At 43.1% G+C, this 17172-nt stretch overlaps 1 protein-coding gene across 1 annotated transcript; it reads right to left on the reverse strand.

Annotated features, from left to right (window-relative positions):
* Positions 1-5227: 5227 nt before the first annotated feature.
* myog (myogenin) lies at positions 5228-8082 on the reverse strand. Its single transcript, XM_036531355.1, has 3 exons — positions 7470-8082; positions 6170-6275; positions 5228-5367 (listed from the first exon to the last, which is right to left on the reverse strand). Exons 1-3 carry the CDS (start codon positions 7983-7985, stop codon positions 5249-5251), a joined length of 741 nt encoding a protein of 246 aa, XP_036387248.1. The 5' UTR covers positions 7986-8082; the 3' UTR covers positions 5228-5248.
* Positions 8083-17172: the final 9090 nt, after the last annotated feature.

The raw sequence follows: 17172 nt of genomic DNA on the forward strand, positions 1-17172 counted from the left end.
ACCTTTGGGGGTTCCGAGAGGGATGATGGGGCAGGGGGAATGGGTTTGTGGGAGGACGGATTGGACCCACGGGACGGCCCCATCACTTTTTCGGATGCTGTGCAATAGGGGAGGTGAAACGCTGACCTTTGGACCTTGAACTTTGAACTTCTCAACTCGGGAGCGCTTGTTGCGCGCCTGCTGCGAAGGAGACCTCAGTCACGACAGTAGATTTCCAGTGTTCCCAGTTACCTAGTTGCCGTAATGTCGTTCAGATGCTCCCTGTTTGAAACTGGTGTACCTCGCCTCGTAGTCTGTCTTTCGTAGTATATTTCCTGGGTGTATCTATGGTATATACAATATATAAGATTTCCCCCACCCCTACCAGTTATGCAAGGTAATTATTATTTTATCTCTCTTTCTGTATATAAAATGGATGACTTATGTTTTTATAGAAATATATATGGAATTTAAATTATATTATTATTGTATGAAGACTAAAATTCTGTCTTAGGTGGTGACTGTTTCTGTTTGTTGGAGCTCTGTTCGCTAGATCAGTGTTACGTTTGTTGTCAGTTTTTAAAATGACGGTGTGAAGAACTATTTGACCTGAGGAGTGACGTTTTGTGAATACTGCGATGATACTTATCCACAGGAATGGGTCATTCCTGAAACCTCAAAGAATTTATTAAGATCAGTTACGTTTCCCCTTTTTTATGACTATGAGAATATTATGATCAAAATAATGCTTAACTACTGTTCTTTAGAGCGGAAGTCAGTTGGGTTCAAGAGACGTGTGATCAAAGAATAGCAATACACTTTTATATCAGCTGCTTTGTGAGATTTTGGTGGTAGTTTGGAGAACAGTGTGGTGTGAATGCGGAGCATTTTAAAATCTCACCATCATCTGCCCCATGGAATGCTGTGAGTTTTTTGGATGTGATTCCAGAGGTGGCTCCACTCCTTATCTTGCTGCTTGGCAACAGCCATGAAATCCTTTCACATTGGTCACCTGTGTATCTCAGACAGCGTGCCAGGGACTTGCCCTTGCTTGTTACATCTGAGATGTTACCATGACACAGAATCACCACCAGGGGGCCAAGTGCTGGACTTGGTCTCTTGTTTATGACTACTTGAGGAACACATGGAATATATGTTTTCTCCCCGTCATGAATTTAAAGCAAATCATAAAATGAAGTATGATGTATGTATATTATTTTTTTTTCCTTTAAAACCAACGTGTAAACAATGTTTTAAACGTTGTAATGTGCTATTGTGGCAGCTACAAGTACTGTATGTGTATTTTATGCCAAATGTGAATCAAAGCTGAGAAATGAAGTCTTTTTTTGTTATTAAATTAAATGATGTACTGTATTGATTACTCTATAAAAGCATAAAAAAACAAGAATTCCTTTTGAGGCAAGGAGACATAATCCAGTTTTGGAGGGCTCTTTCAATTAGATATAGATGCTATGTGAGCAATGGCTCTGGGAATGTGATAGAGTATGCTGTCTACAATAAAAACGTGAACCACTCATGAAGGGATGATACCGCTTTGACAATCAGTGTTCATGCTGTGAGTGGTTTGTCATGTCTGGCCCTTCACCATCTGACAGAGAAACGTAAGTATTGAACGCTTAACCCCGAGGGAGGATTTGTAGGCATTTCCATGTCTTGTTTTCCATGCCCAGCTTTGCTTTGTGAAAATCAGAAAATATTTTTGCTTTTATGTATGGAATGAAATTGTGGGGATTAATGATTGACAATGCCAGCAAGCTTTCAGCTCCCCCCTGTGACTGTCATATCTCTGGGCAGTGTTGCAAGCATAGAAATACAGGCCATGGGTGTCCCATATATTTGCTTTTATTATTTTTTGTTCATAGCTATTTGTTGGTAGAAAACCAGAATTACAGACTAATCAGTTCAAATGTAAACTTTCTATGGACCAGTAATCTAATTGTAAGAACACTGTCTTTCCACACAAAAAATGCAATACACAATAAAGCATACATGAATCCCAGGACAGCTACCAAAGGGATCACAGTTTGGTTTTTATACTGTGAATGATGCTTGCTCTTTTGTTTATCATTAATAAAAAAGCTCTTCTTGTATATCACAGTTCATGAATGACCTCCATTCCTGAGGTGGTCTGAACTGTTGGACTGTACCGTTAAGCCGCAGACACGCTTCCAACCGATAACGGTAACTGTAAAAAGTTAACAACAACAACAACTATGAATAGTTTTACTACGGTCATACCAGAGAGTGCTTTACTGTTTAACACACCTGTCAATCTGCTCCTGTTCTGCACACTTTGGCACGATATTAAAAAAGGGAGCAAAGCACAACATGTCACCACAAATGACCGGGGGGGGGGTTGGGGGGATTAGTGCGGTAGAGTGGCCAGTCCACTGACAAGGCAACGAGGAGCAGCTGCAGCGATTGGTGACGAGCAGCAGCAGCTGCCCTGCCTGTGAGCAGGCCCACTGCTGTCCGTGGTCCTGCAGCTCTCCCGGTGAGCTACCTGGGCTACTAAACAGGTGGGGGGTTGCTGGTGTTGCAGACACAGAAGCACCACTCTCTGGGAGGTGCCGCCCTACCTGTCATGGGCTTTCCCCATTAATCACCCGTACATTCCCGCTAACTTGTTGACTAGCAGGATTGCATCTGTCTCTGTCTTTTTAGACATCTGCGATTAATTAGAGTCACGTCAAATAAAAAAATAAAGAAAAAGAAAAAAAAACATTGAAAACAGTCCCAGTAATAGTTAATGAATTTGACTGTCAATATCATTTAAGGTCATTTTGGTTATCATTGTAATGTTACCGCAATCATTCCTTTGAACTGAAGCAATTTAAATCTTTTTTTATCATTGTTATTATTACTCCAGGTGTGACTTGGCCTTTAGCATTTTGCTCCATACCACTTCATATTCCATAGTCTCTACAGTGGCAAAATTGCTAAATCATACAATTGAGTCTGTCAAATGAGGTTGCTATGATAAATGTCTCCCTCTTGGTGGCAATTCTGATACCTGCAGATAAAGTTTAAGACAATCACTTCATCTCTGCCATTTCATAGAAATCAAATACCCTGATAGTACTGGTACATTGTGTTACGATCTGGTAATGAACAACTGCTGATTTTTCTTCCAGAATGACTCGTGTTGACTCCATTAAGATATAAATACAAAATTAATGGAAGTGTCACAGGGACTGTCAAGGTATGTGCTGTTTTCCTCTGGCAAAAATAAAAAAGTTGGCTTTCAAGCCTGTTTCCTTCCTCTTGTCAAGTTGATATAATTCTAAATGTAACTGCTGTGTGTGTGTGTGTGTGTGTGTGTGTGTCATCATACATTCAAAATATGAATGGAAATGCACTCTGTGGTGTAGAAAGTTTTAATGCACCCCGTCACACTTTTTTCTGGCTTACATCTGCATCACATAACCACCCTGAACCCCATGAGGAAATGTGGGATTTTTTTTTTTTTTTGTATTTTTATGTACTTCATTTACATTTACATTTATTCATTTGGCAGACGCTTTTATCCATCTACTTCATAATTTAAACAAAAAAACCTAAAAGGTCAACTACATGTCTTTCTCATGGTGAAGTGTTAACCAAGTACAGAACACATGTAGACTCTTGTATTTTCAGTTATGTGTAGCGACGTTTAGGCTGAGCGCTACAGATGACAACCAGAGGCCTCGTAGTCCTCATAATCGCATGTTGGCAGTGCACAGTTGAAAGGAGTAATGTAAACAGGGCTACCCACTGTCACATATGAAAGATCTGGGTTCTCCAAATGTGAAATACTCTTCTTTGCCCAGAGAGTCAGTGTAATGTAGGCTGTGTGTGCGTACTGAGAGACGTTTGCTAGCAGGCGTGCTCATGGTCATTTGAGTCGCCACTCTCTGTGTTAGCTGGAAGCCCTACAGCGGTGCAGTGCTTGTCAGTGCTGTGAAATGTCAGACAGGTGCAGTCCGACACTGCGTGCCATGTGCAGTGGTGTGCCTGTCTCCTGATAAGTGAAAGAAATCCACATTCTCAATCCCTCAGACCACCATCTAATGTCCTTTCCGTATTACCACTGTTCCTTTCAGTTTGCCCTGTGCTGGTTTAAAAGGCACTTTGGAGGGGAAAAAAGCTAGTCTGTGAAAATGTATTTGTTTGGATGTGCCAAGCATTTATAAATATGCCTTGGAAGGACCAGAGATTTAGTGTGTACTTGGTCTGACCTACTTAACACTGTTCCTACTAAACACTGGGGTTATTTTTAAATTACAGTTTTATCAAGAAATAATACAAGGAAGTTTCTGAAAAAAGTTTCGCTCAACCTTAAGCTCCAGTTCAATCTGAAAGTCCAATGACAATTCAGTTTGATCATTTTTCAGACTGGTTCTGCTTATGTTTTTTTGTATGCAGTTTCAAAGGGGTGGTAAGCATTTACTTTGCTTGATTTTCGGTTGATTTTTGTGATTGTTGGAAATTATGGGGGCATTAAAAAGGTTGTACTTTTATGTGCTTCCCAATGCATTTTATAAGGGGAGGTCTTTGGGGGGAAGTGAAGTCAATATTTCAATATGCTTTGCAATGTTCCATTGTACATCATGGACACATTTCAAAATGTTTGAGTGTTCCCTTAAATATGTAGGTTACTGTTACTATCAGTAGCTTTCCCTGACAAATGAAATTGATGAGCAAATTTTAATGATAATTATGTTGAATGCATTTTGAACAAGACTACCGTATCTGACAGAAAAATAACACACTTAGGAATGACATATACAAATACACATCAATCTTTATTATAAAAATCAAAATAAGTTAGCAAAAAAATAAAGAATAAAATAGCAAAACCACTCTGTAGAAAAAAGGAACGTATTTACATCACTAGCATTCAGATCTAGTTTAAATTAAGCTGAAATTGGTCAAACTGCAGTGGTAAAGTATTGGCCCCAAGAATTTTACCCTTGTTAAGCAAAACACACGCGATTAAAATGCAAGAACGAAAAGGGAAATGCCCCGACAGGACAGCCTGTCGCTTTATCTGCGTTAAGGAAAGACAGAAACCTGGCTGTCTCATTCGCTCTCTTCTCATGTTTCCACATGTAGCAATAAGCGTTAGAAAAATGGACCGCAAGTTTGGTAGAGGAGAAGGGCTGTCAGGCCCCTCAGCTGTGTGAGTGTCATCCTGCCGATCTGGTCTCAGGAGGCTGGGTTGTAGAGATCCGGGGGGGGGGGGGGGGGCAGGTCTGGGGCGGGTGGCTTATTTGGAAATGTCCCCTGAGTAAGTGATGGGGGCCCCCTCCCCGGTCGTGATGCTGTCCACTATGGAAGTCAGGGACCGCAGGTTGGGCTGCTCCGAGGAGTCCTCGTTCAGGAGGTCTGGTGACAGAACACGAAACAGAACCCCATCCCTCGTCAGACTCAACCCCTCTGAAACTGTCAGTAGTGTTACGCTGATGTGGTCATGTCGCTGCAGTGTTGGGGGGATAGCATTGTGCATTAGCAGGGTGAAATCATGTGAATGGCAGACTTTTCCCCACAGAGTCAGATTGCCTGTTGATCCAGTGGCTTTGATGTGGCATGTCATTGACTCCTTTCAGGACTGACATTTGTGGAGCTGCCCTGTGTAATTATCATTTTTACATGTTAGCGTTCTTTGTGCATTAACAGTTTGCAGTGTAAAGGAAAGGCACTTGATGGATCTCTGAATCCCAGCTCTGTATAGTACTCTTCTACTACAGGACATTCCGTCTGTAGTTTAGATTTAAGTGGACCCTTGTTAGTCCTCTAAGTAAGTAGAACCCATGGAATGTGTTTGGTTGAACATAGCTGTAAAAAGGGCTTATCAGCCTTTGAATGGTTTTTGGCCTTATGAACTTGGTACAGTCCAACTAAACCCTTTACCTGAGGCTGACAAGTCTTAATATCAAGACTTGATATTAATTTAATGCGGTGATCAGATTTGCATAGAAATTAAAGACTGTAGGGCACAATAATGATATTTTTCCAGACGATGGCCCTCGGTGTCCTAAAAGGATATCAGTGATTTGATTCATATTGGAGGTGTGTGTGTGTGTGTGTGTGTGTGTGTGTGTGTGTGTGTGTGTGTGTGTGTGCGTGTGTGCGTGTGCGTGTGTGTGTGCGCGTGTGTGTATGTTTTTGCATTGGAGGTGGGGCTTACCCTCGGGTGTGGCACTGTAGGCGGTGGCGCAGTGCTCTGAGGTGCTGCTCCACTCGGGGCTGCTGCAGCAGGTGCTGCCTGAACCCTGATCGCTGGAAGAGGACACCTGTCACGGGGGGGAGGGGACAGAGTCACACATGCCACCGTCAGTCACGTCACGCCCAACACCAACACCGCAGCAGCCAGTACAGCCCTTCAACACTGACATACGTGATTCAAACCAGAGACATATCATTTTCCATATCAGTGTATGGTAACTACAGTCGGTCTCTGCATATAGTGCACTATAACAGGGGAGGGAATCTGCATTACTTAGGCAATTTTCTATCTTGCTTTCTCTCCTTATAACTGCTTTTTTATTGCTTGCCTGCAGGTAGTTCAATTAAAGGAAACACTGAGTTGAAATCAAGGCTGTAACACATTGTAAGATGACACTTGGATCAGATGAGATGTAGGTACGAACAGAGGCGTGCGGATGTACAGATAAAATGGTTCAGCAAATGTGACTGTTCAGCGCAGTTTACTGTAAATGGATTATTGCAAACGCCTTACGGCTGATGGCAAGTAATTAGACGATTACGCGTCTGTGTGAGTGTATCTCCATGACAACGTTCTAATTTCTCCCCGGGGGTGAGGGCTGTGGAAAGCACATTTTGGTTCTGTCGTTCGCAATCCCATTTACACGTTGATATCTGGGGTACTAAATAACCGGGATCAAAAAGACATTTCTAAGCTATGTTGCATTTTTAATCTCTATCCCTTTTGTCATTTCAAGATATTCAAACCTGAGGCAACACGGAGACTGTGCATACATACTTTTTATCTTGTAATTACCCTTTTTCATTTTTTCCCTTTTATGTTTATTGTTAATAGTGCCAGTTGTGATGCTGAGATTTGATCTGGTAATGGATAGGAACACTTTTTTTTCCCAGAGATGATCAAAAGGTGCTTTTTAGGTTATGAAAAGGAGAAAATAAATTTGTATTCCTTCTTCGGCTGTAGTATTACACCATTCCTAATCATATAACCTCTTGACGGTCAGCTCTCTGACGAGATAGTTAGATTTATGCTTCAGGTTTAGACAGGACACCAGTGTGTCCGTTGTGTTGGGTATGTCTGGGGTGGGAGAGGTGGGGCTGACTTTCTTCTCAGCTCCCTCTTCTGCCGGACTAAGTTCAACCCTAACCCCCCCTCCCCACTGCCCGATCATCCGAGACCCTGGAGGCTGCGCAGCCCCCCTTTCAGCTCCCTCCCCCGCCCCCCCCGATAGCTCCGCGCTCCACCACCCGTCATCACTCACCCTCTGGGCTGCCGAGCCCCTGTAGTGCAGGCCGGCCTGCTCGTGCTCTTGCTGGTTGAGGGAGCTGACGAGCGCCTGCAGCCGCTCGATGTACTGGATGGCGCTGCGCAGGATCTCCACCTTGGGCAGCCGCTGGTTGGGGTTCATGAGGGTGCTCCTCTTCAGCGCCTCGAAGGCCTCGTTCACCTTCTTCAGCCGCCTCTTCTCGCGCAGAGTGGCGGCTTTCCGCCGGTCCATGGTCACTGACTTGCGCTTGCATACCTTGCAGGCCCAGGGCAGGCACTGGCCGGGGCAGTGCTCCTGGTGTGGGGACAGGCCGGCCGCGGGGGACACCTTGTCCTCCAAGCCCACCCCGGAGGACAGGAGCCTGCCGTCCCCACAGAGACCCATCACTGGCCGCTCCTGGTAGCCTCCCTGATCGAACCCCCCCTGCAGCCGGGAGGGGAAGAAGTTCTCCCCGCCCTCGTAGAAGCGCTGGTCAGGAAAGAAGTAGGGGTTGGTCTCAAAAAGCTCCATTCTTTGGCGGGGCGAGCGGCTGGTTTTGTCCGGACTGTGTTTCTCTTCTCTTTGGCTCCCGTGCTCCAGACACTCGCGCTTTCCCCCTGGAGCTCGTGCTGAGGAGGGTCTGCGGACAACAACTGCTCACACCAACTGCCCGGTGGCATTTAAAGCTTCTGCCTGCCGTTAGATCAGCGGGTTAAATTTAGCAAAGCCCCCTGAGAAACCCGATCCCACGTTTAGCTGTTGCCTCTCATCTAAACTTTACATCTCTGTTCACTCGCGGTCTCCTGGGGCTTTTCGGGCTCGTTTGGTTCAAGGAACAGCGACGGGCTGCTTTAGAAGCCAGAGGAACACGATCCTGGTGCCAGAGAAATCAAAAAGCCTGCGGCCGATATGAAAGAGCCCTCAAAGATGGCCGCACCTTAATGGGTTAATCCTCCCCTGTCAAGGGAGAATCGGCTGCTCTCATCCGCTGGACAGTGCACCTCTTTTGGAAGAAGCCATAAAATGGAATCTGTATAATTACTTGATGATTTGCGGTATGATAATAAATCATGTAATAAAAGCAAACTGTTGCATTTCCAATGAAGATTAATGTGTGGCATCAAATTCAAAAAGATTATCCATTTATTGTCCCAAACACTGCCTGACTCCTCGTCCTCGAGTTAATCTTTCATACTTATGCAAACTGAATATTTATGAGCAAACTGAATGTTTCTGAGGTCATTTTTTATATATCATCACAAGTAGAATTTGTCATTTGAATATTTCCCAAATAGGTCAAAGTCTGGTGTAATTCTGGGGGACACCGCGTGCTGTTTAGAGACATTATTATAAACAAACATGTCTTTGGTGTAGGCACAAATTAGGAATATTGCTACCAACTGACTGTCACTCTCACCTGTTTCAGTTATGTCTTACATGTTTATTCAAAATCATGATGAAACTTCTTCCATGTCATCTCCACAGCTAAACGAGTTGGGCAGAACAAATGCCAGGCAAGTGCAGCAGTGAGTGTCATCAGAGACATCCCTACCCCAAACTGTAGCTGTGCCGTGGACTAGACCTCAGAGGGACATTGCTCTTCTCATACCTTGCAAGCCAAATTTGAGAGCTTCCGCTTGTTTATCTAATTAACGGCAGTCGCTCGATGTGGTTCCTGGCACTGGGGCCGGATATCAGGGGCGTCAGGTTGTAGGGGGGGTGGGGGTTGGGGGGGGGTGGGGGGTGTTAGGGGGGCTTTTCGTGCCGTGATTTCAGTGGAGCGCTAAACCCCGCCGGCGGTCAGACCTCGCTGCGCCGGGTCCGCTGCTGCTGTCCTCTCCGCTCGGTAATTCTAGCCTGGTCCCGGGCCGGATTAAGTGACTCTGCTGTTGGCTGTCAGGTTAAAGTGTGATGGATGGCCACTGATGGTGAGGGAGAGCACAAAGAGTTTACAGTGCTGCTCCTGCTGCGGGGTCCGGCGGCGCAGTGTGTCAGAGTCACTCACCGCGCCATTAACCCGCTGTCACCAAAGCCGGGGCACAGGGGTCGGAGCGGGGACAGAAGTGCCCCTTTTAAGATTTCAAAATTGTCATGAATTTTCTATAGTGCACAGGGGTAAGAAGTTTGCCACGGCTGACTGGAGGCCACCAAGGGCTGTTCTTTGAAAAATGGCTTCATAGGTTGTCTGACATTAATCATTTAACAAGTATAGCTACTATGACCAGCATATCAGTTTAGTTTATTGTAATATTTACATTGAATATGAGACTAAGGGAACCTAATTAGTTGGACATTCCATGACACCAAGTTAATGGCCCTTAATAAGATTTGTAAATACTTTTTCTTCCTCGTGTGCTAATTCTAAGGGGTAGAGCAGATTTTTGTGTATCTTGCTCACTGCACAAGAACCATCATAAGTATTTTGGCAAAATATTTGTCATGTTCTTTTTAATCTCTGAAATGAGCTTTCAGTTAACCTGGAACTTAAATTTGAGTGAAATCACATTTCATTATAGTAGTCTAAAGCCTATCTACAGATACCAGATCTAAAGCCTGAGGAATGCCTTGTCATTGAAAATCACTTCCTGTGTTTACCTCCATACAGACATTTCCCATAGTGACACAGACATAAATACTCAGGCTGGGAGACACCTGTCCTTTGTGAAAGTACAGCAATAAATAGACCTTTGGTGGCCAGTCCCATGGAGGTTTAGCCCTTTTTCCAGTAAATCATTGCATTATATATTAAACCAATTTATTAGACCTGATTTCTACAAACGACCATATTTATAGTCTTCAGTAACTGACTGAGAAATATGCTGAATGGATGATGATTGTGGCTTTCCTTGGAAAAAACTGCTCTGAAAATAAACAACTGTGCTAAGAAAAGCAACTGTGGAACCATATTGTGATTAATTTATTCTGTGTATTGATTGGAGATACTTGATTAAGGATACCGTAGCTGCTGTGGAAGCAAGCAAGGTACAGCTTTGAATCAAGAATGTAAATCTATTTTTCCTAATCATCCTATAACTGGGGAAAGGGAATATGCTGTTTCCTGTGGTTTGCATGTTATATACAGTATGTGCCTCCAATGAACTCATACAAGGAAATGGAAAAGAGACTTTTGTAGAATTTCTCAGGAGTCATCAGCTCATTTTAGCTTACATCCCTTTTTCTACAGATATTTTCTGTGACCAAAACTGAAGGACCAACTTCCCCAGTGTGCGCCCTGACTATTGAGCAGCAGAGAAAGTGGCAGGCGTGACCCTCAAGCGACCGCACCGGAGCGGGTGAAAGTCGGCCGAGAGTGGACAAGCGAAGGTGCGCGAGGCCGCCGCATACACGTGCACCCCTGCCGACTGACGCGTCGCTGCCTGCGACCGCTCCGGGTTTTCTCAATGACGAGCAGGAGCACATTGTGGGGACAGCTGGGGGGGTGGGGCCGGGGGAGGGGTGAATTGGCTTCATGTGAAGAAATGTCCAGAACGTGGCCGCATTAGAGCAGGAATGCGGCCTCTTCTCTCGCGCTTGGCTCCTCACCCCTAGAAAAATATTATGCCGTCCCATTATGCGCGTCCAAGTGCGAGCCGGCCGCTGTAGTGACTGCGACAGATGCTCGCCCAGGGCCAAGTTTAGAGCTGGCCCCGTCGCGGGGCTCTATGGCGACCGTTGCTATGGGGCTCGCCCCGCCGCTCGAAGTCGTCGGTGTCGGTGACGGCAATAGCAGTGAAAGGCTCCTGAGGAAAATGTGGAAAGAATGCCTCTCTGTCTGGTCAGGTCATAACTATCTATCAATATCTCCCCCCACCTCTCCTTGCACTCTCTCACATTCTTTGCTTTTGTGCTCATATATATGCCTTAGAGTCCCTTTTTAATGATAGTCTCCTCTTGTGAAAAGTTTGATGTCCAGCCTGTGTTCAGGAATGTAACCCACATTTATTCCATTGCCTTTATGGCATAATGCAGTTCAAGTCCCAGTGATCCAGTTTATAACAGGCTTTCCAGGGAGGCGGTGTGTAGCAAAAGCAGGGGCCTACAGATTTATACATACGCGTCTCTCCTCTCTATCAAATGTATCTGTTTGATTGAATGAAATACGAGCCATTTAATCAAAATAGACTTGTGTTTATATTTAGGCATTCTTATACCCACCCAGGCTTCTTCAAGACACTGAAAATCAGCTCATGTGGGAAATGTGAGTGGGTCAGTATGCTCACGATACAGACATTCTCTCAGTGATTAGTTGAAGCCTCTCACATGTTCCCACACATTCATCCGCTTTCAGTCATTCAGTGAGCGTCAGTGTCGAGCACTACAAAACTGTTAAAATGTGACTAATGATATTTAATTAAACAAATTTAGAATACAGAAAGAAAAAAACAACCTTCTATGCAAATTATGTTTCTGTTTTACTTGGAGAGAGCATCAGACATTAAAATGAGAAAGCAAAAAAGAAAAAAGAAAAGAAAATGAGAAATAAGAATCAATAGTTCCCATGCCAACAGTCCACCAACAGTCTTGTTCAGTATTACAGTGCCACTGGGCTCCCTGTCATAGCGCTCAGAGTGACTGCTGTTGTCAGCTGCCCCACTCAGGCATCCCCGATGCCTTCTGACAGATTAATTCACTATTGATGTATGTGCTCACCTTTCCTTTTCTTGTGACATTTTCAACACATTAATTAAAATGCCACCAAGATTGGTTTGCAAGGTAATAAAGAGTCTTTTTGTGAAGATACAGTATACTATTCAGTCATTTCAAATGCTAGTGAAAATTGCATCTGTACATATCGATGAAATTGATATATGAAATTCATTTTCAATTATTTATAAGCGGAAGGAAATTATACCTTCCAATGCACGTAAATTGTAGTGCATACGGTAGTATTAGAGCAGCTGGTCAAAGCTGCATATGTTGAAAGGGGAGAGATCAGACATCCTTGAGCTGGACTAGTGAATTTTCACTGAATTGTACAGTCACGGAGGATGTTGTGTCTGAGTGTTCAAACTAGATGAAATATATAAGAAGCATGTAATTAAAATCAGGTAATGATACACACTTGAAACTTGTTTCTCATACATAGGTCACAGGACTCACATTTAAGCCATAAAAAAATTTAAAAAGGAATATTGGACCCTTTACAATACAGAAAATTAAAAGACAGGCTTAAAAGACACCAAGGGTGTTAGTGAGAAAAGTGCACCCAGAGAAAGTTTTCGTTTGGACGTGTCAAACGTTCATAAATTAGTGTCAAAGATGCCACTGGCCTGGTATGCGTTTAGGGCTTCTGATGAAGCAATTCACTGGATTTAGGCACACTAACCATCGACTATTTTTTTCCAAAAAACATAAATTACTGATCGTTTTTCAGAGCACAGCCATAAGTGACCTTTTTGTAACCGCCTAAGCATAGAGTCTTACAGTATGTAGCTAATCTTACCACAGTGAGTCTGATAACATCTATTTGCAGAAACAGATCTCAATAGGTAATAAACTAAACATTTTGGACACAAATATACATTGGACTGTACTGTATTCTTTGATGGAATAAAAAAATCTCCAGTATGTCAGTGCTGAGGATGACAATACTTCGATAAGCTTCTCCACACAAAGTGAATTGACCGCGCTAGCTGGGCCATTAGTCAGTGTCACCCATTTGTCACTGTGGCTTGCTTACGGGCTAAAGTGTGAGGGCGCTGATGCAATGCTTGTCGGCTAAATTGCATTCTACTCTGTCAGTGCTGCACTATCAGTCTCTACATGTGGTTTTCACTGGAAGTCCTCTCAGGGCCCAGGGCCCAGTCCTCCAGTCTTACAGTATAGTAACAGAGCCAAGCCCAATCCAAAGCCCAATCAGACTAGCCAGAACTTTTAACTGCTGTCAATTGTGACCTCTGAGCTCTGAATTTAGCTTACAGCATGTTATGATGATTGGGGGATTTATTGTGTGTAAAATCTCTGGCTTGTGTTAAACGGGTCTCTGACAAGTAAAGAGGTGGTACCTTTATCCGGATCCACTTACACTACAATACTGGTAGTATGTTTGCATATTATGCAGTTGTACAGGTGGATGTTTAGTGAGGCAATTCTTTCTTTGATATGTACTTTGACCAGTAGTGCTTATAGCAGATGCTATGAGAGGCACTCCGCACCTGAAAAGTTGTAAGCATGGTAAAGATTTTATTTGGCCAAATAACATAATCGATTTTTAAAATAAGTGTTTCATTGAAATGAATGTCCCTTATTCAGTTCTGCCAATGTTATCTTCTGTTATCTTCACAGTATTTGCCAGAACAAGATACCCCATGGAATGGCAGTGACCTTTTGATGCATCAGAATTATAAACAGTTAAACTACATGGTCTGTGTCTGAGCAATTGCTCCTTTTAGATTTGGTAACAAAGCACTGTTGTCAGTCAGATTCTCAACATATATAATGTATAATAAACATATTCATTTGGCTGTAAACTGTTATGCACATAAATTACCCCAGTCAAAACAAAGCTTGAGTGGTTTGTGATATATTGACATTTCTGGTCAGTTTTGTGTGGTTGATGTTGTGATTTCTGGTCACAGTTCCTCAGCACCAGCACTTTTGTGGCCACATCTCATTTGAATACTCTCATTCAGGCTTTGAATGAACAGGGGCCCCTGTGTCTTTATGGGTTTACTAAGGCCTCCAGAAAGCCTTTTAAGTCCGAGGAAACAGTAGTGTGTTTGGGCCCACGATAGAAAGTCACTGGTCCACTTTATCGTGTTTAATCCTGTACAACAAACAGAATGGGAGGCATTCGCATACGCAGCTGTCAGTGTCTTAGTGCAAGTGGTGTCACGTTAAGTCACAGGCATGGCCCAGGCCACAGCGGGGATTTCCGTGCCACGGCCAGCCTCGCCCCCAAAAGGCATCCCACTCGCTGTTGATAAATAGTTCACTCGCTGAAACCACCGACCGTGACTTGTGACTTTGCAGCTAGTGAAACTATAGCCAGTAGGTTGTGGGTTTTTATTCGGTACTGCTCCTCTAATTTTGTTGTTGCCCACTTTGCTTCAGCCAAAATATCAGCACCCTCTATTTTCACGTTTTTCAAGACACATTTTAATCAAATTAAGTTAAATTAATATTACGTAAACAATAAACCTCCATAATGGTATTAAATGTATATCCTGGCCTGAGGTGTGGTAGTGACATTTGGTTAAAGTCACGTATACACAGTGTATTTGGTCCTCTCTGAGGGTAGAAAAAAGAGAAAAAAGGGACTGATTTACTCCTCTTGACAGTTAATTAGTCCTTAACTTTCTATACCTGACATACAGTAAGACCTTGTTGCTATAGTTTATGCAATGTTTTACTTCACACTGAAATGAAAGCTGAACACTCTATGTGTAATGTAAAGGATTAACATGTCCTTAATTTCATCACTGAAAATCACATCTCTTTTACGGACAACACAGTTTAAAGGGAACGCTAGCTCTGTATAATTATGAGTACAGCCATTTTCTCTTCTTTGACAAATCAAGGCCCATATTGTGACCAGAAATAATAACCAGAATATAACTAGTACTAATGACTAGTCACATAACTCTCTCACAAGCTTGTCTTCATGAATCAATCTGTAGCAGATAAAACATCATTTCGTATCTAAGAAACATGAGTTGGATACTTATAATGCATTTCCACAGAGTAACATAAGCAAAAACTCAGCATAACTAGAAAACTAGACACTGTGTCAACTTTTGATTAAAAAAGCATTCCCCTTATTAGGAATTGTGTTTAATTCTCTCAATTTTTAACCAAAAAAAAAAAAACTGAAAACATTTTGTTTGATTCCTTAACATGTAGCTTTGTCCTACTGTTATGACAGAAGGGGCTTTGTGGTTGGCTGATGGTATTGGTCCTGACACCGTCCGTTTGCTGAACTCATTGAGGGTGCTCTTGACCCTGTGAGGTAATAGATGAGCGGACAGCTGTCACACCCCCGTTCCACTGTGTCAGATACGGAGGAGGCCTGTCTGAGATGAGGGCGAGCTGGAGCGGACAACTGGGGCGCGGTGCCAACATTTCCCAGCTCCCGCTGCTCTCAGGGTCAGCTATTCCACAGCAGTGTATTCAGTGTCCTCTCTGCTTCAGTCCCAGAAGGCCACAGGCCGGCAAGTTCGCCGGCTCTTCTTTAGCCTACTGACCTTCTAAGAACGGGGGAGTTTGATTAATACAATTACTTAGTGAAATGTGCTGTTTGCCTGGGTGGAAATAAGGCCTGCAGACAAGATCCACTCTGATCCACTCCCCTGCTCTGTAGTACTGTGGTTGACAAGCACTGATACTTGTCATGTCTTTTTTTTTTCATGTTGTTACTTAAAAAGAGCTGTCTTAGGAATCAGCTTCAAGGTTGTCTTAATGTATTTTATTTACATCTGCATTCATTTTTGTCACTGATTCATCTATGCTCTGGCACTGAAGCATCATGCCGATATTTTAGTCATGTCATGTGTTGGTTTTTTGCTTGTACCCAAGCTTTAGCTCAGTCCTGTCCAGGACAGACTGCAAGCTCCAGCAGGGAGGTAATGTGGTCTTCATGGGCAGTTAACTCTTGGCTTCTTTTCCAAGGACTCCAAGTGTGTACTGCAACAATGGACACTGCTGTCCCACAATTGGCCTGACAGCCCACCCACCTGACACAACATCGCTCTCTCCCCTAAGTGAGCATTAAGGACAGGTCACTCATCTCATTCGATACCTCATCTGTTCCTATGTAACACCACCCAGACCATGAACATGTATCAGTATTTTACCTGACTATTATCATTTAACATGTATGTCTGAGTGCTGCTTAAAATCAACTTTAATTTTTCTCAATCTCATAAAAATGAAGCCAAACAGAAAGTGGTGGATGTCCCATGTACACTGTGTCCACATGGGCCTTTGAAGGCTGATTTATAAATGCATGGGACGTCCAATCAAACACTTTCCCTGAAATTTATATTGTTATAGAACTACCCAAAGTGACTTATGAGGGTCACTAATATAATAAAGGATGTCCTTTGAATAAGGGCCTGGTTTAATAATGTGTCTGCTCTAGCAGGAATATCAGCAGATGTACTGCGGCAGAAAATCCAGTAAAAGCAATTTGTGGAAATATTGCTTTAATGAACTTGGTTATGCTGACAGAAATGAAGTCATACTGTAAGGAAGTATAGCTCAGGCCTGGTAAAGAAGATTTATGAGCTCCATTTCAAATAAGGGCACAGCCACACTCTCCAAGATTACATTTTCTAACCACAGCAAAAATGGACTCCGCACTAAGGGCAAATTTACCTTTATATTCAAGTGGAAGCAGAGAAACTCTCCTCCGAGGGTGATTACTGCTGTTTTTATATACAGGAGTGTTTCTCAGACCTGGTCCTGAAGAATATATCTACCAGGGTTATATATAGAAAATTAAACACATTGCTGTATTCATGTATATTTAGATTGCCAAAAAAGTCACTGTTATTCATTTAAAGAGCACAACATCTTGGGCCTGGGTTAAAGCCCTATGTGACACTGCCACCTCAAGTCTTCATTCCTTAGCATACATATAATACACAGTGAAGTTTTATTTCAAGATAAAAGGTCTCAAACTGACATATCTGAAGCCTCCTCACCCTTGGCGTACTGAACACACACACAAGACACACACATAACCCAGTACTCTTATAGGTTGTGTTAAATTGTTTAG

This window comes from Megalops cyprinoides, chromosome 6 (genome assembly GCF_013368585.1).
Source record: "Megalops cyprinoides isolate fMegCyp1 chromosome 6, fMegCyp1.pri, whole genome shotgun sequence".
NCBI classification, from domain to species: Eukaryota; Metazoa; Chordata; class Actinopteri; order Elopiformes; family Megalopidae; genus Megalops; species Megalops cyprinoides.